This window comes from Garra rufa, chromosome 12, assembly GCF_049309525.1.
Source record: "Garra rufa chromosome 12, GarRuf1.0, whole genome shotgun sequence".
NCBI lineage: Eukaryota > Metazoa > Chordata > Actinopteri > Cypriniformes > Cyprinidae > Garra > Garra rufa.
In genome coordinates this window covers 34,548,782-34,575,270 of record NC_133372.1, presented here as the reverse complement: position 1 = coordinate 34,575,270, position 26,489 = coordinate 34,548,782, and the positions used below count along the sequence as shown (strand labels likewise).

The 26,489-nt window shown below is 36.0% G+C and overlaps 2 protein-coding genes across 2 annotated transcripts in view; both read left to right on the top strand.

Moving 5' to 3' along the window:
• Nucleotides 1-515: 515 nt before the first annotated feature.
• Nucleotides 516-22,908, top strand: fancd2 (FA complementation group D2). Its single transcript, XM_073851808.1, has 43 exons — nucleotides 516-634; nucleotides 814-948; nucleotides 1,043-1,110; nucleotides 1,218-1,327; nucleotides 1,450-1,507; nucleotides 2,640-2,692; nucleotides 2,791-2,869; nucleotides 3,024-3,148; nucleotides 3,353-3,440; nucleotides 3,953-4,057; nucleotides 4,166-4,266; nucleotides 4,427-4,538; nucleotides 5,375-5,410; nucleotides 5,494-5,640; nucleotides 5,749-5,883; nucleotides 5,990-6,121; nucleotides 6,567-6,674; nucleotides 7,808-7,917; nucleotides 8,024-8,078; nucleotides 9,995-10,114; nucleotides 10,386-10,459; nucleotides 10,631-10,777; nucleotides 12,166-12,266; nucleotides 12,418-12,533; nucleotides 13,185-13,293; nucleotides 13,393-13,494; nucleotides 13,578-13,675; nucleotides 14,346-14,513; nucleotides 14,599-14,715; nucleotides 15,439-15,567; nucleotides 15,679-15,797; nucleotides 15,887-15,997; nucleotides 16,080-16,213; nucleotides 16,296-16,395; nucleotides 17,919-18,041; nucleotides 19,741-19,834; nucleotides 19,937-20,008; nucleotides 20,105-20,143; nucleotides 20,225-20,299; nucleotides 20,403-20,477; nucleotides 20,637-20,783; nucleotides 21,597-21,677; nucleotides 22,615-22,908. The coding sequence occupies exons 1-43, from the start codon at nucleotides 571-573 to the stop codon at nucleotides 22,678-22,680; spliced, it is 4,338 nt and encodes a 1,445-aa protein (XP_073707909.1). The 5' UTR covers nucleotides 516-570; the 3' UTR covers nucleotides 22,681-22,908.
• A 253-nt stretch (nucleotides 22,909-23,161) lies between these two features.
• The window catches only part of tex264a (testis expressed 264, ER-phagy receptor a), an 86,331-nt gene continuing 83,003 nt past the window's right edge, over nucleotides 23,162-26,489 (top strand). Inside the window, exon 1 of the mRNA XM_073851858.1 lies at nucleotides 23,162-23,675. Within this exon, the coding sequence (XP_073707959.1) occupies nucleotides 23,418-23,675 (258 nt within the window). The 5' untranslated portion in view covers nucleotides 23,162-23,417. The remainder of the gene's footprint in view (nucleotides 23,676-26,489) is intronic.

Below are 26,489 nucleotides of genomic sequence, written 5' to 3'. Positions count from 1 at the left end.
GTTGACGACGTTTATCTTCTTATCTGTGAGTCTGATAACGTGTTATTTGACGTGTTTCGCATTTTTACATTTAAGAAGACAGATATAGTTATAAACAAAACATACAGTAACGTCTCAAATACAAATCGTATATTATCACAGAATTAAGAATTTTAACACGGTCCCTAAATTTTTACGAAACACTGGCGCGGGAAGCTTTGTGACAGACTGAGCTTTTAGCCTGTTTCAGAAAACAGATTATGTGAAGAAGTCTATATTTAATCAGAATTTATTCATATAACATTTAAATTTCAAACGTTCAAGATCGACATCTCGAGTAAGGTAAACACTTCTGACCACTTCTTGTCTCAAATACCGTTATTTCGTCGAGTTAGTCGAATGTGTAATTTAGCTCGTGCCATCGTGAAATGATTGTTTACCTTCTTCACAGAATGTATTCTGGGATTATTTGAACTAAGATCGAACTGTCAGTTGTGTACACAGTTTTGAAAGAGCTGATTTGTTGTTACCCCAACAGGTAACATCCTTTATTTATCACCTCAGTCTTATCAAATCTAATCTAAGTCTAAGATGATGCGCAAAAAGAAACGATCATCTAGCACAGTCGATGACGATTCCACACTTGACGCTACAAGTAAGTACCTGATGACGTCACTTCTAAAATAAATCGGGAATGGCTCAAATCTTTGCTAGTTTGGTGTAATTATATATATATATATATATATATATATATATATATATATATATATATATATATATATATATATGTGTGTGTGTGTGTTGGATTTTATTGATGTGTCTTCATTCATACAGAATCCAAAAAGACCAAGAGCAGTGGACGACCCACAAAATCTTCAGTACAGGACTCCTACCCAGACTCAGTTTTTGTTCAGTTTCTGAAGGAATCTGGTGTCACTTTGACAGCTGGCAGTGCTGCTAATGAAATTGGTAAGATGAAAAATGAGAAATCACAATGCATATATGCACGTTCATATTAACCAACACATTATTTTCCATTGATATTTGCTTTTTTTCCCCACAGGTGTAGACCAAGTAATATTTCAAAAGCGGCTCCAGCAGCATCTACGAAAAAATCCTAGATTCCCCAATGTGAGAAAAACAGCTTGTCATTACTCATTATACTGTATATCAGTGGTTTTCTTTTCACTTAAGAAGCTTACTCTATGTGTTTACATTGTTGGATGGCTGTTTTAAAGATAATTCAGGAGTTTATATCCGCACTGGAAACATACATTGAAGACCCAGAGAGATTTAGAAACTGCCTGCTGCCTTGCGTGCCATCTTCCACTTCACAGCAGGATACTAAGTAATGCACTGGTTCTTGTTTTTCCATCTGAAAACATACAGGAATTCATATTTTTTTGTCTGCAATTGTTACTCTTATATATTCTGATTTGTTATTTTTGGTAATTTTCCCTCTAATTCCAGTTCTGGCTCCTATCAGGAAAGTCTTGTACGCTTGCTGCTTGGAATAGAGATGCTACAGGTAAACATATCAGCTCAGTTTACCTCCTAAAATACAAAGCTAAAGAAAACTAAGATATACAATACCAGTCAAACGTTTTTTAATGTTTTTAAAGAAGTCTCTTCTGCTCTCCAAGCCTGCATTTATTTGATCCAAAGTACAGCAAAACTAGTAAAATTAAAAAGTAAGTAATAGTTAAAAATAACTATTTTCTATTTTAATATATTTTAAAATGTAATTTATTCCTGTGATTTCAAAGTTGAATTTTAAGTGTAATTACTCCAGTCACGTGATCCTTCAGAAATCATTCTAATATTCTGATTTGCTGCTCAAAAAACATTTATTATGGTAAAAACAGCTGAGCAGAATTTTTTAGGTTGCTTTGATGAACAAAATGTTCAGAAGAATAAGATTTATCTGAAATAGAAATCTTTTGTAACATTATAAATGTCTTCATCATCAGTTTTGATCATTTTAAAGTATCCTTGTTAAACAGAAATATTAATTTCTATAATTTCTTTCCCAAAAAAGACATTTTACAATATATTCAGATAGAAAGCAGTTATTTTATATAGTAAAAATATTGCACAATATTACTGCTTTTGCTGTATTTTAGATTAAATAAATGCAGGCTTGGTGAGCTGAAGAGCCTTTTTAAAAAAAATAAAAATAAATAAATCTTACTGTCCTAAAACTTTTGACTGGTAGTGAATATATTTTAATGCTGTTATATTATTTTTCGGCATTGTTTTTATATATTATTTTGATTATATATTAATTAATAGTAATAAATAATAACTTTATTTTATAAATTGCCTTTAAATGCTGCTGCTTAAAGGGCTGTACACAATATAGGCAATATAATTTAAAAAGTAAAGATAATAAAAGAAAATGAAAAAGTCTTTTTTTAAAATAAAGTATTTTTTGATATTGATATTTTAAAGAAATCCTTATCTGTTATTTAATGACTAGATAATTTATGGAAAAGGTAATGAAAATTAATTGAAAAAAAAAAATAGAATATTTTTGGTTTTTAATGTAGTCTTTTTACAAGTTCTTCTTTTACAAGTTTTTACAACTGTCAACATTTATTTTAAATATCGTGTGGGGGAATATAAGTTATGTATATTTTTTCCTTTTTTCCTGCTATTAGACCCTGGTCATCAACACTTTGTTTGAAAAGCTTCCAGAATTCATGTTTGAGGGGTAAATGTCTTTTTGATGACTTTTTATACACCTAACTTTAATTACAGACACAGTCTGTAACATTAGGATATCACTGATGGTAATGTGCTCTGTTACAGTGCGAGTGAGGATGGCCTCAACATTCCCCGTCTCATAATAAACCAGTTAAAATGGCTGGACCGAATTATAGATGGCAAGGTACACAGTCCACTGATAATGTTGGTGTGAGAAACCTGCATGATAAACAGTCCCAGTGAACATCATAATTACCAACAGTTCCTTTGCTGTAGACAAAAATGTTTGTCGTTGTCATGACCAGTGTCTGACTGATATAATTGCTGTGTACATGTAGGATTTGAGCAGCAAGCTGATGCAGATGGTGTCTGTGGCTCCGGTGGAGATCCAGCGGGACATTATTACCAGCCTGCCTGAAATCCTGGAGGATTCCCAGCATGGAGACATGGCCAAAGAGCTAAAGTACATCAACAGTAGCAGAGCCAGTTTTTTTTTGTGCCATTCCCCGATGCATGGAATTAAAGTTGGTGTTTTGGCCTATGTTTGGCTTAGTAATTATGGCTGGCAGTGATGGTAATGTTGACTGTGAGTATAATGTAGGTGCCTATTATCATTGTGCATATTGTGTTTAAGTGAGTCTATGTTTGTGTCTGCTCTCTTGTGCAGTGGTTTACTTGAGCAGAACACCCAGCTGACTGTGCCTATATTGGATGCTTTATCCAGCTTAAGTCTGAGCTCTGCGTTACTGTCCGAGGTACTTCTAAACATTGCGGATATGTTCCCTAAAAAGTATTTGGTCCGTGTTATTGTTTTAAATAATTGCTTAAGGAAAAAAAGGTTAAGTTTAAAGTTATTGAAAGAAGTAATACTGTTAAATATTATTACAGTTTAAAATAACTCTTTGCTATTTTAACATATTTTAAAATGTAATTTATTCCTGTGATGGCAAAGCTCAATTTTCAGCAGCCATTACTCCAGTCTTCAGTGTCACATGATCCTCCAAATATCATTCTAACATGCTGATTTCCTATTGTGTCAATGTTGAAAACAGTTTCTTCAAAACTCTGATAATTATGTGAATATTCTTTTATGAATAGAAAGTTTGAAAGAACAGTATTTGTTTGAGGCATTTTAAAAAATATATGTTGATGTAAAAATCACTTTTTATCATTTTAAAGCATCTTTGCTGAATAAAAATTTTAATTTATTTTGCCATTTAAACCGTAGTGTATACTATTAAAAATCCTTTGTCTTTCTGTCTATCAGGTGCGTGGGGCAGTAATGGGAACTCTCTCTGCTGTGCAGTTAGAGGATCTTCCTGTTGTAGTGAAGTTCATCTTACACTCCATCTCTGCGTCTGATGCTAATGAGGTCAGGCCTCTAAACGAACCTTTGTTTATGACTGTTTTTTAATTTCTGGTAATGCAAATTTCCTTTCTCTGGTACACAGTTTTGCTAATGTCCATTAATGCTATTCAGGTGGTGTGTGACCTTCGTAAAAAGCTGGAGTTGGAGCAATGTGTTTTGCCAGCAGTGCTGCAGGCCTCCCAGAGTCGTATGAAAAGCAAAGCCGCGTCAGGGTGAGACTTTTTTTCTGCTTTCTCTTCAATTAAATTCTATGTTCATTTACTTACTCTTACCCATCTTGCTTTTTTTTAATGGAGCATAAATAAGAAACTTTCAGTTTTGTCCAGTTCTGCTGGCCATTTTCTGTCTTGTTCTTGATTTTAATCTGTTCAGGTCCTCCAGTGTCCCATCATGCAGCAATGGCCAGGATAGTGTGACTTTAGTTCTGGAGGTCATAAAGTCAGCTATCCGCTTTCAGAAAACCATCTCAGAGGCTTGGCTAAAGGTAAGCTGAGAATTCATATAATCTTTATTGCTTTTTTGTCTGCCTTTGTGCCTTCAAGCACAAAGGTACTACAGTTGAGGTCAAAAATTTACAACCCCTTTTAGAATTATTAAAAAATGTTATTTTACCAAAATAAGAGGGATCATACAAAATGCATGAATTCACGAATTTCTATTCAGGTCTCATAAATTCTTTGGTTTTCTAGCACTTTTGTGTATTTGAACCCTTTCCAACAATGACTGTATGATTTTGAGATCCATCTTTTCACACTGAGGACAACTAAGGGGCTCATATGCAATTATTACAGAAGATGCAACTTGCAGCTGAAAAAAGTCCCTCAGTTGTCCTCAGTGTGAAAAGATGAATCTCAAATTCATATAGTCCTTGTTGCAAAGGGTTCAAATATACAAAAATGCTGGAAAACCAAAGAATTTGTGGGACCTGAAGGATTTCTCTGAAGAACAGTGGGCAGTTTAACTGTTCAGGACACGGAACTCATAACCAACTATCACTAAACTAAAAAACACAGCTGTGGATCATTTAGGTAAGAACACAGTATTAAGAATCAAGGGGATGAAAACTTTTGAACTGGGTCATTTTTATAAATTCAACTATTATTTTCTCTTGTGGACTATATGTAAACATCTTTTATGTGAAATATCTTATTCAGGTCAGTACTAAATAAACAATAACATGCATCTTGTATGATCCCTCTTATTTTAGTAAAATAATTAACATTTTTAAAGATTCTGTAAGGGGGGTGTAAACTTTTGACCTCAATTGTGTAGTCCCATGCAATTTATTTAATTACTGTTTACATTTATTTTCATTTTCAGGCTATAGAGAATGTTGATGAGTCAGAGGACCATAAGGTTTGATTGATTATCAGCAAAAAGTAGATTGACACATATCTGAACATTCAAATGCAAGAATTCACACTACTTGTGTCTCTCAGGTGGTTGATCTGTTGGTGCTGTTCATCCTTCATTCCACTAATGCAAACCATAGCCGGCGTGGGGCGGAGAGAGTGCTCAAAGTCAAAGTTCGCAAGGGTCTGATTCAGGAAAACCTCTTACAGAAGACCTTTAAGGGTCATGCTCAGGTCTGCTTTCATTGACATGCTAATGACTGAAGGAAAGACCTAAATATGAAGTATTGACACTTGAAGTATTCACTTCCCTTGTACATGTGGTGTAAATGTTTTATACAGGTGATGCGGGGTTATTTCCCATCCATTCTGGCTCTAGCTCAGGGACTTTTGCGTTCTACAGACTGCTGTGTGGTGCCTTTCGGAGGTCACATGTACAAACAGGCCTTCACTGCCTTTGACTCCTACTGTCAGCAGGTAAGAAATACCTCTTGTCAGCTAACAACAAACACACACCAGATATATAAACACTGACATTCAAAGACATGCACTGATGTCCAGTACATTTGTGTTTGTTATGTAGGAGGTGGTGGGCTCTCTAGTCACACACGCATGCAGTGGTGTGAGTGGTGAGGTGGACGTGGCTCTTGAGCTGCTCTGTGAGCTGGTGTCTCAGAAACCTGCAGAAATGAGCCAGTTCACTGTTTTTGTGAAGGTACAAATGCCTGCCTCGATGTCCGTTTGGAAGGAAATTGTTTTTTATAATCAGTTCTTTTCATTAAAGGCATAGTCATTAATTACCCTCATGTCCTTCAGAACCCGTAAGACCTTCGTTCATCTTCAGAATCTTTCTAACTTTCTGGGCCTTGAACATAGCAGTTAGGATGCTGTCTATGCAGGGTCAGAAAGCTCTCGGTTTTAATCAAAAATATCTTCTTTTGTGTTCTGAAGATGAATAAGGTCTTGCGGGTTTGGAACGACATGAGGGTGAGTAATTAATCATAGAATTTTCATTTTTGGGTGAACTAACTCAAATCAGTCTAAATAAAAAAAGTGTTTGTTACTATTTTTTAATTATTTTGGAGGAATTGGTTGGGTCTTTTTAAGTACAGAATGATATTTAACCTGTTTGTTGGTATGAATTGTGGGTATTCTGGCAGGGTATTCTGGACTACATGGATAACCTGACCTCACAGCAGATCCGACGGCTCTTCCACCTGCTCAGCCGCCTGGCATTTGGACAGGAGCAGCACGGAGGACACATCCAGGTGAGAAACACATCGCATTTTAAACTTAAAGTTATAATTTTTTTTAATTATAATTAGTAGGGCTGTCCCCGACTATGAATTTTCATAGTCGAATCAGAATTTTCGAATCTTTCTATAGTCGACCGATAGTCGAATCATCTAGGCCTATGTGTGTGTGTGAATGGGTTGGGAGGGGCACGACACTATAGTCAGCAGGAGGGTAAAACAATTTTTATTTTATTTTACACACTGCACACAGCAACAACTTTTAATAAAGCGACCAAAACTGCCTGCCAACTGACAAACGAACTTATTTAGGTTTAAATGAAAACACCGAACGCGTCTTTTAGTTCTAATAACGCGAGGCGCACAGCACTGCCTTTTTTGGTGACTTTTATTAAAAGTTTTTTTTTATGTTGCTAAACAACGACCAAAACAGCTGTCCTGTCAGTCAAATCAAAGGATTATAGCGCGAGCGCTCTAAAATCTTAGTTTTTTGCTGTTAAGTAAACTGTCATATTAGCAGAAACCCTAAATAATACAGCTCCGGGTTACCCACGATAGACACCAAAGGTTTCTCCTCCATTTCTTGCAGTCTCCGGACTTTTTAAGCAACGGTAAACTTTCGCCACCACAACAGAAGGCCCGCCTCGTTGGGCGTTTTTCCGCTCAGAGTTTGATTTTTTTTTTTTTCAACTTCAGGCGCTCAGAGCGCTCCTGCAAAAACGCGAGGCGCAGCAGGCGGCGAAAATGCCGTCAAGATGGTCCTCATCTCGTCATGGATCAGGGAAAGTGAAAATTAAATCTGTCACAGGGGTGGTTGGATTTATTCACAAACACGTTAAAAATATTTATTGAACGCTTCTTTCTTTTCACTTTTGTTTTTACTGCATTATCATAATCAAAGGCTGTATATAACTTAATATAACCGTACAAAACCAGTAGTTCTGTGTGCAATTAGACATTGAGCACCCCCATATTGCCAAAATGGTATGATGCTCGTTTCACCCGCGAAGATTCGACTGTGAGATCGGTGGTCGAATCAGGCTCCGCATATCGATGCATCGAATCTTCGACTATTCGGGGACAGCCCTAATAATTAGATAGCTGACCCAAAAATGAAAATTCTGTGAAATCATTATGTCTCACACCAGGATGACATGCACATCGTCATCCGTAAGCAGCTGTCTAGTACGGTGCCAAAGTACAAGCGTATTGGCATTATTGGGGCGGTCATGATGGTGGGCAGTATGGGGGCCTGCAGGTACACTCTTTGCTGGGGCATTGGTGCGATGTTTTTTGCTTATACACCCTCAGTAGGCTTGTGATCTTTATTCTTCACTGTTTTTCTTCTTGTGTTGTTTATGTAGAAATAAATCTGATGGCTCTCAGGGTGGCACGCTGCCCAAAGATACACACAGACAGGTGAGTGAGATGATCCGATGGCTTTTAGTGTGTACAGTAGTGTTCAAAAGTTTGGGATCTGTAGGATTTTTGAAAGAAGTCTCTTATGCTCAGCAAGGCTGCATGTATTTGATCAAATATACAGTAATAAGCAACAATATATTACAATATAAAATGACTGTTTTAATATGTTTAGGGGTTCAAGCGTGTAGCGCTGAAACCCTATTGTAATTTTTAGAATGGTTACGGATCAGTGACCTCCATGTAAAACTTATAGTACAGAGCAAATTGAATGTCGTAGAGACTGGAAACTTGGGGGTATGGTAGTATTCACACTGCCTACAATGTGACCAAAGCTCGACCTACAGCGATCAAAAGTACGAAATCGTTTATAACTCCTAAACCGTCAGTTGCAGGCTTAAGTGTCTTTGAAAAAGAAGTCTTATGTCGTTGGAATCCTTGGCTCACGTCGGACAAAACATACACCTACTTTTGCGAACTATTCCTAGTTTTTTCACCCGATCGGAACCAAACCAGTGCAGAAAAATTCACTGGAAAGTAAATAATTATCAAAAAAAAAGTTTAACTTTCATCTCACCGTTGCAAAAGGGCACCAAAACGTTTGAAAGGTGCAGGGCCAATTTTAGTAAAATGCCTATAACTTCTGAACGGAATGAGGTATCTCTGTCAATCTCAGAACCCTTATGTAAGAGCTCAATCTGAGGTCACAGGAAATGAGTCGTGGAGCTTAAAAAAACCATATGCATAAAACCATAAACCATAAGCATAAAAACATAAAAATGGCTATAACTGCGACCATTTGTCCTATCAACATGAAAATCGATTTGCACAGTCTTGGTCTGAAGTACCACAAGTGTCTAAAAAGACATTTGCATATCTCGAAAACATGGCCGACATTGACTGACGAAGTTTGATCACCTGTTAGACAAGGTTAATGGAGGCTGATCGAAACTAAACTCAGTGGGCTTGTTCGACTCACGGCCCCAAATGTCTGATAGAAATTTGAAAGAAATCGGCCACTGGGGGGCGATATTGCATATTTCAAGGTGATAAACGATTGTATGTCACGGGGTTTTCCGCACATACAAATGATATTTGTATAATATGATAGACCTCCTCATTCCAGACAACTTTGCCTCTAGAACCACTGCTGTCAATCAAATTGTTTGACAAATGATTAAGATGGTGTAAAAATGCTACTTTTGTGAACTAGTCCTAGGTTTTTCATTCAATCTGGAAAAAAACACTGCAGTACAATTCTCTGGACTCTCTAGGTTAATAATTATCAAAAACATGTTGAAATTTACCCTTTGGGAAGCTATAACGGGGTCGTTTAGAAAAGGGGCCTGTCCTGAGTTACCCAAAATCCTATAAAGCTTAAAGGAAAACTCAAAACTTCACGAAACCTGCTGAGCATATGGGACAGGTGATTCTAAACAAGCATGCAAAGTTTTTAAGAGGATCAGATCACAGCTGGTGCTATAACAGTCATAAACATTACAAAACATATTATTTCTATATTCAATTACCTGGATTTGCAAATAAAGGCTTGCTACATAATGTCTTTTTCCATATGCGCTTAAATGCCTTAAAGCGCTTTACAATTTTAAATTGTAATTTATTTCTGTGATGCAAAGCTGAATTTTCAAAAGCCATAACTCCAGTCTTCTGTGTAACATGATTCTTAAGAAATCATTCTAATATGTTGATTTGGTGCTCACTTCTTATCAATTTTGAAAACAGATGTGCTGTTTAATATTTTTGTGGCAACCATAGTACTTTTTTCAGGATTGATTGAATGGAAGTTCATATTTGAAATGCCATTTATTATCTTTTAAATGTGTTGCCTACTTTTACACCTTGTTTGTCACTAACCCATGTACCATGTAAGGTTTTGAATGTTGTGGTGTGTGTAGGTGATGGCTCTGTTGGAGCTGGTACGCTCGTGCAGTGAAAGTTCGCCTGAAGCTGCTGCTCTGTATTACGATGAGCTGGCCAACCTGCTGCAGACCTGCAAACTGGACCCTCTAGTGCAGGTGTGTGTGGGTTATTGACTATAAATAGCCTTTTTAAAACATCCTTCATGTCCTCATTTTTGAAAAAAAGTCTAATTTCATCTTTCAAAAAAATTGTTTTAAGATTGATGCAAAAAATTTTAATAGTCCCCAAATTGTCATTTTAAAGGGTGGTCTCTTTAATTGAGTTAGAGACAAAAAGTAAAAAAAATTCTTATGGATTTCTACATGATTAAAAGGTCTTTATATTAAATTAGTATAATAATGTTATTGTGATGGCTGTCATCCTCAGGCATGGATTGGAAAGAGTGTGTTGGAGGATTTTCAGGAAGACTTTGTTGTAGACCTTGGACCAGATATACCAGGGTGAGTGACACATTCTGGCCTCGTAAAGAGTAGTATAATCATTACGACCTGCTTTTTTTGTTTGTTTGTATTATCAAATCAAAGCAACTCTCTGTTTTATTTATTTGTTTAAATTCCAGAATTTTTATGTCTTGACTTTCTCATGACCCTTTATGTGTGCGTGTCTTTTAGAGCGTTTGTGTTTCCTGCTTCTGTGATGTATAATTTGGACGAGGATGAGAGTCAAGGAGGAATCGCCATCAATCTAATGCCACTTATGACTCAAGACCAGCAGCACAAAACAGATGCAACCCAACCAGCTGGAGTCAAGAAAGATAGGTCATTACTGAATACTATGCTGAACTCAGTTACTGTAGACTGTAAAACAAAGAGTTTTTTATGTGCCATAAATGATGTACTCTGATAAGGTTTCACAAACTGGGATCTGCAGGAGATTCGAGAGTAGATGAAAAGCTAATAATAAAATAAATAATAAACATGTTTATTTAAATAAATAACATACACTACCAGTCAAAAGTTTTTGAACAGTAAGATATTTTGTTTTTAAAGAAGTCTCTTCTGCTCATCAAGCCTGCATTTATTTGCTTGAAAATACAGCAAAAGCAGTAATATTCTGAAATCTTTTTACAATTTTAAAATAACTATGCTTTCTATTTGAATATATTTAAAAATGTAATTTATTCCTGTAATCAAAGCTTAATTTTCAGCAAAGAAAATTCTAGAGAGAAATTCTAGAAATTAATACTTTTATATTAGCAAGGATGCTTTAAATTGATCAAAAGTGATAGTAAAAACATTTAAAATGTTACAAAAGATTTCTATTACAGAGAAATGCTGTTCTTCTGAACTTTCTATTTATAAAAAAAACCTGAAAAAATTATACTCAGCTGATTTTAACATAGTAATAATAATAAATGTTTTTTTAACAGCAAATCTATATTAGAATTAAATATTAGAGTGATTTCTGGAGGCTCATGTGACTGGAGTAATGATGCTAAAAATACAGCTTTGAAATCACAGGAAATTACATTTTAAAATATATTCAAATAGAAAACAGTTATTTTAAATAGTAAAAATATTTTTGTTGTACTTTGGATCAAATAAATGCAGGCTTGGTGAGCAGAAGAGACTTTAAAAATCTTACTGTTCAAAAACTTTTGACTGGTAGTGTATAAAATAGAAACGGTCAAAATTAAATTAAACATTTGCTTAACATCAGTTATTTTATGTTTACCTGCATATACAACTTGTGAACACATGCAAATGTTTTGTTAAATTATTCATATATTTTATAAATGGCTGATGTAATAAAAGTCTCAGGGGGGATACTTCAAGTAAATGTTTTTGGTCAAAGGGGTTCAGTTAACAAAAATTGTTGGGAATTCTAGATATAGATAATAGCAGTGGACCAATATGGGTTTTCACTAGCGATACTAGTATTTTCATACGTACAGGTGTATGCAAAATTGCTGGAATTAAACGAACAATTATTTTACACAATGTTTGCTGAAAATTCACCTGAGAATATTTAAAAATCATGCACTTCACATTTCGGCCTTTTAATTATTTGTCCAAGCAGGCACTGTTATTTGTTGGTGCCAGAAATCCATACAGTATATTTACCTCTAATTTGCCTTATTACTTTTATCAGCAACACTGAATCATAATTAATCCCTGAAATGTTACAATCTCAATGACTCTCACAGGCGTGTGTCTCCACTGTGTCTGTCCCCGTTTTTCCGCCTGCTGAGGTTGTGTGAAGAGGTGCAGCACCAAGGCGATCTGGAGGAGATTGATGCTTTGCTAGGTCAGATACTGTACGCCTGCAGTGTTACAGAATTTGATTTGTCTCGATCACTGTGTAAAAGAAAATGTTTATTAGATGCCTATTTTTGATGATATTATCATTATGTATCACACGATGCATCAGAGGTATCTAAGGTTTTGTGCTGTTATAGGCTGTCCTCTGATCCTGACTGATATGGAGGTGATGGAGAAGGTGGAGAGTCTGTCTAAGGCTGAGAGAGAGTTCCTCTGTTCTCTGCTCTTTTACACCATCAACTGGTTCAGAGAGGTTAGTACACCTCTTCAGTACAGCATAGTGTGAAATTCATGATGACTTCAGTGACTTTACAGTGATCACAGATCAATTCAAGTTCTGATATGACTATTTTGCTTTTTAAAGTGCTCACTTTAGTTGTAACAGTTATGAAAAACCTGGAAAAGTCATGGAATTTTGAAACAGCAATTTCCAGGCCTGTAAAAGTTTTGGAAAAAGAAATAAACCCCAGAAGGTTTTAACAAAACATGCAGGTTATTCAAGTAAATAAATCCACACTGACTGTCAGATTAAATCAGTCATTTGAAAACAGCTTGAGTGATTCAGCTGTACCACATCTTCTCCCTTTTACTCTCTCAATGTGGCTTCACATTGTCGCATCTCGTCTGCACTACAGATGCTGCAATACAAGACTTTTGATCATGTTTTGTGACAGCTAACAGAACTGTCACTTTTTAAGTCTTTTTAAACCATTCGGTGCTCGCATGCTCCAGGGGCATTTTTTCTGTGTACGAACTCGGTTATTAGTTCTTCCAAAAATGAGAAGTCTGTTCATTTTATTATGTGGAACAACTGTTTAGTATTATGTGTTTTTTGATGTTTTATAATAATTATTGTATTTTAATATGTATAGTATGCATGTCTGTTTGTGTTTTATGAATGTAGGTGGTAAATGCATTTTGCAAGCAGAACGATCCTGAGATGAAAATGAAGGTTGTAACTCGTATTCAGAATATCACTTACCTCCAGAGTTTACTGCAGACGTGCTTGGCAGGTACCTTCTTAATTTAATTAAGCCATTATCTATAATATTATAAATAATAAATGTAATTAAATTGCCTATTTACTATATTTTTCCTCTGTTTTATGTTAGTTACACCAGGCTACACTCCTCCTCAGGCTAACTTTGATGGAGAGAATGCTGAAGTGACGATACCCTCTTCTTCAATCGCTCTGCCAAAGAAAGGAAAGAAGGGTAAGTCTGCTGGAGAAATCGACAAACGAAATTGTGCTATAGATAGGGTCAGTCCTTCACTTTTTGTATGTGTGTGTATGTAGAATCATCTGGGAGGAAGAGGAAAGCCTCAGCGAGTAAGAACTCCTCAGGTGACAAATCACAGCTGGAGGGGGCCGCAGAGGCTGAGGATTCACAACAGGTAAAGACCAGACATACAGTTGAGGTCAAAAGTTTACATCCCCTTTTAGAATCTGCAAAATGTTAATTATTTTACAAAAATAAGAGGGATCATAAAAAATGCATTATTATTATTGTTTATTTAGTACTGACCTGAATAAGATATTTCACATAAAAGATGTTTACATATAGTCCACAAGAGAAAATAATAGTTGAATTAATAAAAATGACCCTGTTCAAAAGTTTACATGATTCTTAGTACTGTGTTGTTATCTGAATGATCCACAGTTGTGTTTTTTTTGTTTAGGGATAGTTGTTCAGGAGTCCCTTGTTTGTCCTGAACAGTTAAACTGCCCACTGTTCTTCAGAAAAATCTTTCAGGTCCCACAAATTCTTTGGTGTATTTGGACCCTTTCCAACAATGACTGTATGATTTTGAGATCCATCTTTTCATGAAAGGGGATGTAAACTTTTGACCACAACTGTATATCATGTCCATTGGTTTACACATATTTGTATAAACATCTGGCAGATTAAACAGTAATAATAAATGGAATAAATGGACAAAATGTTACTCTTTTATGTTTTACTTCAACGCATTAAGATTTTTACCACGGTTTTAGCTGAATTTTAAAGCTGTTTTAAAGTTATACTTCTATTTACAACCCAAAACTAATTGCTTGCTGTTGCAGGACCATCCAGAGAAGGAGAGCGAGAAGGAGAAAGAAAAGGATGCCAAATCAGGGGTCAGTCTGTCTTCGTACTGGCCGTTCTTCAGAGAGCTAGATGTTGAAGCGCTTGGTGTTCTTCAGTGTGGCCTTCTGTCCCGGACGCTATTGGACACTGAGCTACATAGTAAGGTAAAACAAGTCTGTTTGCTTGATTCTCAGTACGAGTACATACTTTAATTTTATGCAAAATAATAGAGCACTGTTTTGTATGTAGTTAAGGGAGGAAGTGCAGCTGGGCCCTGCAGAGTTGCTTTTCCTGCTGGAGGACATGTGGCGTAAACTGGACTTCAGTTTGGCTTCTGCACCAGCCAAAAAAGCTCCATTTCTTAAAGTATGGAAACACACACATAACTAAACCTGTTTTACCCGAACAAATATGTTCTTGGATAATGTTGCTCTAAATAAAACAGTAAAAAACTACAGGAATTTATTTTAGGTGACATTGTTAAATGTAATGTTTCGCAAATCTTAAACTCTTTATTTTTATCCTTTACATTATAATGATGCCAACATTTAGGTTTGGCATTATTATAATGTAATTAAGTAGTTTTAAAAAAGTGTTACTTGTAATCTTTAGCAAATATTTATTTTTCATACTGTAGTAATTAAGTGGATTTAGGCATAATTATAATGTAATTAAATCATTTATTTTAATTACAGTGTTAAATGTGGTCTTTAGCCAATTTCAAAATAAATAATGTATAAATAATTTATATTGTACTGTAAATTCACTTAATTTTGGCATCATTATAATATAATAGTTTAATTTAAGAACAGGGTAAATGTAATCTTAAGCAAATGTGTATTTTGCTTTTTTATTTAAGTTAATTTTGATGGCTTTATAATTATAATAATAATACTATTTTAAGATTTTAACAATGTTATTAAAATAAATTAATGTTTTTAAAGATGAGATTTAATGAATGTTTAGTTACAGCAAAAGTAATCTGAATGTAAACTAATGAACATATAAGTATCCAATATTAACCCAAAACAGTAAATTATAAAACATCTCCAGTATGGTACTAAAATATTTTCTGTGGTGCTTCTCTAGAGTAAGACAGACAGAGCAGTTGGCTTTGCTCACCTGCAGCAGAAAAATGCCAAAGAAATCACCACCTGTTGCATTGAGCTGCTGCCCACACTTTGCACACACCTGGAGAACTGCCACAATCACTTTCAGGTACACATGTGTTTCCATTTATAGCCTTGTAAACATGTTCATTATTTGTGCATTAGTGCTGGCTGGCACGTTTGGTTTTATTGCTCTGTTTGAACATTTGTCCTCACACAGACTGTGCTCTCTGAGCATCAGGGTGTTGTTGATGCTCCTGGTGTGGATGTGAAGGAACAGCAGCTCATGTGTTCAGCTTATCAGCTCCTACTTCAAGTGCTACACACCACATTCAGCTGGTGAGCACATACTAGTTAGTCATTAGCTGACTTTCTTGACAACTACAACACTTTCTGACCATCTTCAATCACTTGCTGTTTATATTCAGGGCTGGCTTTTCTAGTCCAGAGCATCGTGCTCTGCTGAAGAGCGCTCTGGGGGTCCTCGCCGGCCGGCTGAAAGAGGATGAGACTGATTTGACCCTGGATCAGCTCAGCAGGTGGGTGCATCAGTGCACATACTTCCTACTTGCTGTACAAATTTTAATGTAACCATCTCTACATGGTGTTTTATATGCTCAGGAATGCTTTTGAGTACCTGCAGAACTTCCGAAGCACAGTGCCCAGCCTGAACACTGCCCTGTGTCTCACCCAGCTGCTCATTGTGCTGTCCCAGTATGGAGGATCAAACCACAGAACCTACAGAGAACAGATCAGTACGTTTCCAGTACTATATGCTATATAATAATGAATGTTCTGTGTAATACATTAATTCTTGATACTATAATTTTCCCCCAGCATCCCTGACGAGGCGTTTCCTCTGTCAGGAGTGGGTTACAGCGAGTGGAGAAAAAGAAAGGGGAAACAAATACAATGATGCTCTTCAAACTCTCCTCAGGTATGTTGTGAGTTGGGAACAATTATGCTTAAAGGGACAGTTCAGCCAAAAATGAAGATTCTGTCAGTAATAACTCACCTTCATGTCATTCCAAACGTGTAAGACCTTTGTTTATCTTTGGAAGACAAATGAAGATATTTTTAATGAAATCCAAGAGCTTTCTGACCCTGCATAGACAGCAATGCAACCAACATGTTCAAGGCCCAGAAAGATAGTAAGAACATTGTTAAAATAGTCCATGTGACATCAGTGGTTAAACCTTAATTTTATGAAGCTACGAGAATACTACATTTCTGGGCCTTGAGCGTATATGAACGCTTTTGAATTTCATCAAAAATATTTTAATTTGTGTTCTGAAGATGAACAAAGGTCTTAGGGGTTTGGAACGATTTGGAGGTGAGAGAGTAATACAGATTTTTTTTTTTTTTTTTTTGAGTGAACTGTCCCATTTAAGTTCCCATTCAGTTCCAGTCATTAAGGTGGTGGTGTTATTGTTAGCTAAAACCACAGAAAATTATTTTCCATCATTAAAAGAAGCTGAAATAAGAGTAAACCAAAGCTTAAAGCTTAATTAAAATTGTGTGGAATTATAAAAAAAATAATAAAAATGACAAAAGCACATAACAAAATTCTAAAACATAAACTGAAATTAAAAATTAAAGCCAAAAAAATTATGGGGACTGGGTTTTGATTTCTTAATAGTATTTAAATAATACTAAAATCTTAGTATAGGGTATGAGATTCTACTAGGTAGAGGAGAGATATAAGTCAATAAAATTATATATATGCTTCATGAGTCTCGTTACTCCTATTAATGCACACTTCATGTTAGAAATAGTCTAAATCCTGCATTATACAAGAAAAGAGAATTAAATAAATAAAATATTCATAGTATTTAATTTTAATATAATTATTATAATCTTTTACTAATTGAAAAATTAAAGATTTATGACATTTATAACATCCCATAAATATTTAATGCTCATGGAAAAAATCTAATTCAAAAGCCTATTCTTAGGTTTGCTGAAAAATATGGTGTAGCAATCATAATGAAGCAAACCACATTTTGAGACTTTAGGTTTTACATTCATTTTAGAATTATTTCTGAAGGATCATGTGACACTAGTAATGGTAGTAATGGCTGCTGAAAATTCTGATTTGCCATCACAGGAATAAATTATTTTCAAATATATTAAAATAAAAAACACTTCTTTTAAAATGTAATAATACTTCACAATATTACTATTTTTACTATTTATAAATGTAGCATTGGTAAGCATAAGAGACTTCTTTCAATAACATATCTCACCCACTCTAAGCTTTTTGAACAGGATGGGCTCATCCAAAATATATATAATTAACTTTCTCATAAGAACAAGAACAAGAAGAAACATTGTTGTCGCTACAGATGCTTGAGCTCGCAGAAAGTGGCGGTCAGCATACAACTGACTAAGGGCTGAAATATGCTAATATTGGACGGTCTGAGGTTTTTTGTTGGTTTTCAATTTGGTTATCTTCTGTAGTATTTATCTGGGGCACACTGATGATGTTCTGAAGGCGGTGGAGGAAATAGCAGGTGAAGGGGTTCCAGAGCTGATGAATGCTGCTAAAGATGCTAACTCACGCAGCTGGCCAACACTCAACAGGTACAGCAGGCTGCCATATCAAATGAATAATTATATGTACAGTCATGGCCAAAGGTTTTGAGAATTACATAAATATTGGAAATTGGATAAGTTGCTGCTTAAGTTTTTATAATAGCAATTTGCATATACTCCAGAATGTTATGAAGAGTGATCAGATGAATTGCATAGTCCTTCTTTGCCATGAAAAGAACTTTCCACTGCATTTCATTGCTGTCATTAAAGGACCTGCTGAGATCATTTCAGTAATCGTCTTGTTAACTCAGGTGAGAATGTTGACGAGCACAAGGCTGGAGATCATTATGTCAGGCTGATTGGGTTAGAATGGCAGACTTGACATGTTAAAAGGAGGGTGATGCTTGAAATCATTGTTCTTCCATTGTTAACCATGGTGACCTGCAAAGAAACGCGTGCAGCCATCATTGCGTTGCATAAAAATGGCTTCACAGGCAAGGATATTGTGGCTACTAAGATTGCACCTAAATCAACAATTTATAGGATCATCAAGAACTTCAAGAAAAGAGGTTCAATTCTTGTTAAGAAGGCTTCAGGGCGTCCAAGAAAGTCCAGCAAGCGCCAGGATCGTCTCCTAAAGAGGATTCAGCTGCGGGATCAGAGTGCCACCAGTGCAGAGCTTGCTCAGGAATGGCAGCAGGCAGGTGTGAGCGCATCTGCATGCACAGTGAGGCGAAGACTTTTGGAAGATGGCCTGGTGTCAAGAAGGGCAGCAAAGAAGCCACTTCTCTCCAAAAAAAACATCAGGGACAGATTGATCTTCTGCAAAAAGTATGGCGAATGGACTGCTGAGGACTGGGGCAAAGTCATATTCTCCGATGAAGCCTCTTTCCGATTGTTTGGGGCATCTGGAAAAAGACTTGTCCGGAGAAGAAAAGGTGAGCGCTACCATCAGTCTTGTGTCATGCCAACAGTAAAGCATCCTGAGACCATTCATGTGTGGGGTTGCTTCTCATCCAAGGGAGTGGGCTCACTCACAATTTTGCCCAAAAACACAGCCATGAGTAAAGAATGGTACCAAAACACCCTCCAACAGCAACTTCTTCCAACAATCCAACAACAGTGTGGTGAAGAACAATGCATTTTCCAGCACGACGGAGCAACGTGCCATAAGGCAAAAGTGATAACTAAGTGGCTCGGGGACCAAAACGTTGAAATTTTGGGTCCATGGCCTGGAAACTCCCCAGATCTTAATCCCATTGAGAACTTGTGGTCAATCCTCAAGAGGCGGGTGGACAAACAAAAACCCACTAATTCTGACAAACTCCAAGAAGTGATGATGAAAGAATGGGTTGCTATCAGTCAGGATTTGGTCCAGAAGTTGATTGAGAGCATGCCTAGTCGAACTGCAGTGGTCCTGAAGAAGAAGGGCCAACACTGCAAATACTGACTCTTTGCATAAATGTCATGTAATTGTCGATAAAAGCCTTTGAAACGTATGAAGTGCTTGTAATTATATTTCAGTACATCACAGAAACAACTGAAACAAAGATCTAAAAGCAGTTTAGCAGCAAACTTTGCAAAAACTAATATTTGTGTCATTCTCAAAACTTTTGGCCATGACTGTACATGACGTCTTATTACCAAAATATATGACAACTCAGTGTTGCATTTGACCAAGCAAAATTTGGTATTCAAGAGAGCAGTGTAATAAATCCAGATACCTGTGTATTGCTTGATGCTGCAGGCAGACGTTCCTAGTGTACTACAAGAGCATGATGGCAGAGCTAGAGAGAGCCGTCCGCAAGATTCCTCCCAGCAAACAGACGGATAATCAAGAGGTATGTGTGTGTTTGTTCGTTGTGTGGGTGTAGATATTATTTAATTATTCTTTGGGTACCAACAAGAAGTGTGTCTCAAGTTCATGACCTAAATCTGTTCAGGTGCAGAGCGAGAAGCTCCTAACATGGAATCTGGCTGTGCGTGACTTCCACATCCTCATAAACCTGGTCAAGGTACAGAGGCCTTCACATCTTTCCTGTTCTCCCAGTGTGTGCATCACATTTATGGCTCTGTAAACAGCATGTACTTATGTGTTTTCTTTGGCACAGATGTTTAACAACAGACCTGTACTCACTGTGTGTTTGAAGGTAAGAAGCATTTAGACACATGAAGGTTTGTTTATGAAGATGGTGCGATTCAACACTTTGTTTTTGATTTTTTTTGTTTAGTATGGTCGGCTTTTTCTGGAGTCCTTCCTCAAGCTTGGAATGCCTTTGCTTGACTACAGCTTTAAAAAACACAAGGTATTTGTCTCATTCATTTAAACTTATGTGTAACGTTGCATCTTGAGCAAAATGTATTTGTTTAGTAAAGTGAGATTTTAATCTTTGCACTGGATCTTCTCAGGAGGATGTCCAGAGTTTACTAAAGACCTTCCAGCTCAGTACCAGACAACTGCACCACATGTGTGGCCACTCAAAGGTGAATTACAGCATCTCAGTGCATGGTGGACTGTGGATTAAAATGAGAAAACACTATATAAATTGAGCTTATTGATGTTAAAAGCATTTGTGAAACATAATATTGTATCTATTATTATTATTATTATTATTATTATCATCACTGTTTTATGGTTTATAGATTAGGCAAGATACAGGGCTTACCAATCACGTTCCAGCCTTGAAGAAAAGTCTGGAGCAGTTTGTGTATCGTGTGAAAGCCATGCTCACTCTTAACCACTGCCAGGAAGCCTTCTGGCTGGGGAACCTAAAGAACAGAGACTTAAAGGTGAGATGTTAAACTCAGATGAAATTGTTCATTAGAAAAGCCATGTTGTGACGCGTGAAATCCACTATAAGGATTTTTTTCTGCACTAGTTCAGTAGTTTTCACTTGCAATAAACATTTACAGATAATTTACCCACCCACTTGTCATCCAAGATGTTCATGTCTTTCTTTCTTCAGTTGATAGGAAATGATGTTTCTTGAGAAAAAACATTTCAGGAATTATCTTCATATAATGGATTCCAATGGTGCCCCCGAGTTTGAACTTCCAAAATGCAGTTTAAATGCAGCTTCAAATGGCTCTAAAAGATCTCATCCGATGAAGAAGGGTCTTATCTAGCAAAACAATCTGTAATTTTCTGCAGTGATTTAGAATGATTGTGAAGTTGGGGAAGAAAATGAGATGGGAGTTTTTCGACATTCCCTAACTGTATTAGCCGAAAAAAAACAGTTCACACTGACTCAGACAAGAGTCAGTTTTGCTAGATAAGACCCTTCTTCATCGACTGGGATCGTTTAGAGCCATTTGAAGCTGCATTTAAACTGCATTTTGGAAGTTCAAACTCTGGGGCACCATAGAAGTCCATTATATGGAAAGAAATCCTGAAATGTTTTTCTTAAGAAACATAATTTCTTATCAACTAAAGAAAGACATGAACATCTTGGATGACAAGGGGGTGAGTAGATTATCTGTAAATTTTTGTTCTGGAAGTGGACTTCTCCTTTAATATAACTGATATAAGTCTAGAAAGGTTACAGATAGATAATCCAGTGATGTAAAATGCTTTTTTTTCCCTTTTTTTTCTGTGCTTTGCAGGGTGAAGAAATTCTCTCACAAAGGTCACAGGCAGCTGATGAAGAGGAGGAAGAGTCTTCTCAGATGCAGAGTGAAGAGGAGGTATAATGACTGACTTTGCATTATTCTGCATAATGGACAGATGTGCGGTCTGATCATGTAATGTTAGCATCTAGCTAAACTAAATTCCTTAAAGGATTAGTTCACTTTTAGAATAAACTAATAATTTACTCACCACCATGTCATCCAAGATGTTCATGTCTTTCTTTCTTCAGTCGTAAAGAAATTGTTTTTTTAGAAAAACAATTCAGGAATGTTCTCCATATAGTGGACTTCTATGGTGCTCCTGAGTTTGAACTTCCAAAATGCAGCTTCAAAGGGCTCTAAACTGTCCCAGCCGAGGAAGAATTGACCTACCCTAACTTTATTGAACCGGAGTACGCATGCACATCGCAGAGCTAGTCAAGACGAGCATTTGAGGTTGAAAAGTATATAAATTGTAATTTTCAGAACATTTTTGAAATTTTATTAGAAAATAACCAATTGTTTCGCTAGATAAGACCTTTCTTCCTCGGCTGGGATCATTTAGAGCCCTTTGAAGCTGCAGTTAAACTGCATTTTGGAAGTTCGAACTCACAGGCACCATAGATTCCTGAAATCTTTTCCTCAAGAAATTCTTTACGACTGAAGATAGAAAGACATGAACATCTTGGATGACAAGGGGGGAAATTACCTGTAAATTTTTGTTCCGGAAGTGAACTTCTCATTTAAATTTTAGGGCCATGTTAAAAAACGTTTGGGTTTTTTAAATTGTCTAAAATGTTTTAAAGAAAAATTAACACAGTCATCACCTACTCAGCAGCAGTATTTATTTTTTTTTTGTCATGCTGTGTCACATAATTCACAAAATGAAATATACAGCATGGCTAGAATTGCCTTGCATGTAACAAAGTTTCATTTAATTTCCTCATGAGATCTTTTATGAGATTTTGTGATGTCTTTCACTTTGTGATGCTTGATTCAATCTGTTTTGACACAGGAGAGTGACTCTGATGACAGGAACAATGCACAGGAAGAAGTGGAGGAATCTGATGAATCAGACTAAAAATGAAGCAAAGATTGTTGTACATTAGCACATGATCAGTACACTATTGTTGCTTTATTAATAATTAGTTTTGAAATGTATCTCATTAAATGGAAAACACTTTGATTAAAGTGGTTTTCTTCAACAGCCCTAATCATATTTGCATGCTTAAATATGCAAATTGTTTATTTGTTTGTATATTCAATACAAATGTAAATGGTAATAATAAATTTAAGTACCTTAATTTTGTTTTTTAAAGTTTTAGATAGTTCTTGTCCATTCCACATAACAACATTACAATAGACATTATTATTAAACTAACTGGAAAAAAAGAAACCGCAATTTGTTTCAGTTGACAGCGCCAAGAATCACTGAATCAGTTTCAGAATCGAATTGTTCGAAAGAACCGATTCGCGGAAATGATTCAGACTTCCCATCACTCTTTGGTTGGCTCGTTTCAAGCCAACCCTCTGAGTCACAGTCACATGGTGCATCCAGGAAGCAATGCGTGCAGTGTTTCTGTGCAGAGGAGGATAAACAAACGCTCAGCTGTGTCAATACAAAACTAAAAGACGTGCGTAAACTAACCCGCAGTAAAGCATAGATACTGTAAATGTAACATCTGCAGGGCGACACGGATACAAATAGGCCTGTTCGCAAAGCGGAAGGATTGTTTTTGTGTGTGCCATCACAGTAACTGACAACTATTCATACACGTTGAGCGTTTTTGGGTTTGTTTTTCCGACAGCCGGGCAAAAATGTCTGACTTTGTCATTATACTGCTCATTCTGTTTTTGGTCATTTGTCTCATCCTAACTTTGGTGGGCTTCGTGTTTTACACCGGTATTTTCTCCGAAGTCGTGATTCGGACTGGATCTCCTCCGGTGAAAAACATCACGATTGCATATAAGTTCAGAAAAGGATCGTACAAGGCCAGCGGAGCCGCTTTCACGGAGAGCTGCAGTATCGGACCGAAGCTGTCGTCTGTCGGTGTGTTTTACGATAACCCCAATCAGGTCAGTTGCTCACTTTTTTTTTTTTTTTATTTATTTATATATTTATTTTTTAACAACATTTTCACTTTAAGATAAATCCGAAATGATTAATATACCGTTTTTAAACAATATTTTTTTTCTGTTATCGATTTTTTTGTTTCCCTAAACAATGACGTCACTTTATCACCCACAACCCCTAAAAACCACCTGTCACGAGACCACAACTCAGTTTGTCCCAATACTTAAGAACTAGTTTCAGTTTGACTCTTATTTTTGTACTATGGACAATAGTAATACCATGGTGCTTTAATGGTAATGTTACACCAAGTTTCAAAAACTTCCACAGTACTAACATGGTGCTTTTAGTAACCTTGCAGGACAGCAGGTTTTGAAGCACAGACTCATGATAATCAGGCCTTAAACATGTTATTATAATTATATTTTAAACATGATTAATCTGTTTTAAGACCGTTTTTAAGACTGACTCACTGAGGTGTTTCCATTGCATACCTGCATGGCCAGATTGTAATGTAAAGTCTGCTCTAACACTAATCTCTAAGTCAATATTAGGTTTCATATCTATGGTTCTATATTACTACGTAGTGTATTAAAAGAATAGTTCAAATTCAGGATAACATCCTGTTCAAGGCTCTGAAGGTGAACATGGATCCCATGGAGGAACAAACTGCTGTAATATAAAAAGATGGTCTTCATGCATGCATACCTCTAAGAAGAGAATGGATTTAATTTGGCCTGCTCAGCAGAAAGCGAAAGAGCTATAGCATGCAAAACATGTCAGATGTCTCAGGAGATAATAGATGAATATTAAACCAGAACAGGTCATGCTAGTAGACTCCCTTGATGAGTGTCATTAACATTTCTGCACTGATCTAGGGCTGTACAGTCACTGCAGCAGTTATGCAGTAATTGTTCATCAGTATTATGAGGTATTATTCTATTTTATTTTGTGCAAATTGGTAGTTATCGCAAGCAAGAGAATGACTGGAAATGTCTTGTTTCTTCATATATTTGACCATAACAGTGTGGTGCTTATTTGTTATTGTTATTTAACTTGTGAAACGGACCAGGTGGGGTTATTGCATAATACCTTGTTGGTGAGAGCTGAATTAACATTCATTTGTTTCTGAATTATGACATGGGCTTTGTCTCCTGAATTGTAAACTGGGGCATTATTTATAAAATGAACAAAAGATTGGATTTGAAAGTACCTTGTAATTTCCATGGATTTCACTGAGAGTAGCTGTGGTAGTGGGTGCACTAGGGTTTGAAGTCCTTGTTGTTGGAAAACTAAGTGGAATTTGAGTTCAGGTTATACACCAGATAAGTTATCAAGAGTTGGAATATTTTGTATTTTTGTATAAATATGATACAAGATTATCCTATTTAAATCAACCTGATAAACGAGTAGGGCAGAAGTAATCTAAAAGTAATCAGAAAGTAGTCCGATTACATTACCTAAAATCTGTAATGTAATGGAGTACGTTACTAACTACAATTTTTGCCATGTAATCATAAAAATTTAGAACTTTTCTTTATGATTTAAGTACAGTTGAAGTCAAAAGTTTACATATCTTAATTTTTTTGACCAAAATAAGAGGGATCATACAAAATGCTGTTATTTTTTTTTATTTAGTACTGACCTGAATAAGATATTCCACATAAAAGATGTTTACATATAGTCCACAAGAGAAAATAATAGTTGAATTTATAAAAATTACCCAGTTCAAAAGTTTACATACACTTGATTTTTAATACTGTATTGTTAAACTGCCTGCTGTTCTTCAGAAAAATTCTTCAGGTCCCACAAACTCTTTGTTTTTCAGCATTTTTGTGTATTTGAACCCTTTCCAACAATGACCTTATGATTTTCAGTTTCATCTTTTCACAGTGAGGACAACTGAGGGACTCACACAAGGTTTCACAAGGTTTCAATGCTCACTGATGAATTAGGAGGAAAAAGATGCATTAAGAGCTGGGGGTGTAAACTTTTGAACAGAATATTTTTGCTTGAATATCATTTAGTACCACCCTTCAGAAGCTACAGTAGATACTTACATGTTTCCTAGAAGACAAAATAAGTTAAATTTACCCTGATCTTCAAATTCAAAATGTTTTTAATGCATCGTGTTTCCTTCTGGAGTATCAGTAAGTGTTTGAACCTTCTGTAATAGTTGCATATGAGTCCTCTGTTGGATCTCAAAATCATACAGTCATTGTTGGAAATGGCTCAAATACACAAACATGCTGAAAAAATGATTTTTCTGAAGAACAGAGGGCAGTATAACTGTTCAGGACAAACAAGGGACTCATAAACAACTATCACTAAATCAAAAACAACAACAACAAAAAAACACAGCTGTGAATCATTCAGGTAACAACACAGTATTAAGAATGAAGTCTATGTAAACTTTAGAACAGGGTCATTTTTATAAATTCAACTATTATTTTCTCTAATGGCCTATATGTAAACATCTTTAATGTGAAAGATCATATTCAGGTCAGTACTAAATAAAAGGGATTTTACAAAATGCATGTTATTTCTTTTTTATTTAGCTAAAATAATGATCATTTTGCAGATTCTGCAAGTTGTATGTGAACTTTTGACTTTAACTGTATATAGCCCTTATTAGACAGGCTCGGTTGAATATGTCATGTATCTTAGAGTAGAAAAAGGAAAAAATGAAACATTTCAGTCACAAGCTTCTGCATTCAACACAAGGCCAATTGAAACCATATGGTGACGCGACTCGGACAAAATGTGAGTAATGTGGGTAAAAAAAAAAAAACACTAAAAATAAAGCAAATGCCAGGTTG

Coding starts and splice junctions, on each gene's coding strand:
- fancd2 (XM_073851808.1), top strand. CDS start 571: ATGATGCGCAAAAAGAAACGATCATCTAGCACAGTCGATGACGATTCC. Junction 4,058..4,165: donor CTGCGTCTGATGCTAATGAG/GTCAGGCCTCTA, acceptor AATGCTATTCAG/GTGGTGTGTGACCTTCGTAA. Junction 21,678..22,614: donor AGATGCAGAGTGAAGAGGAG/GTATAATGACTG, acceptor GTTTTGACACAG/GAGAGTGACTCTGATGACAG.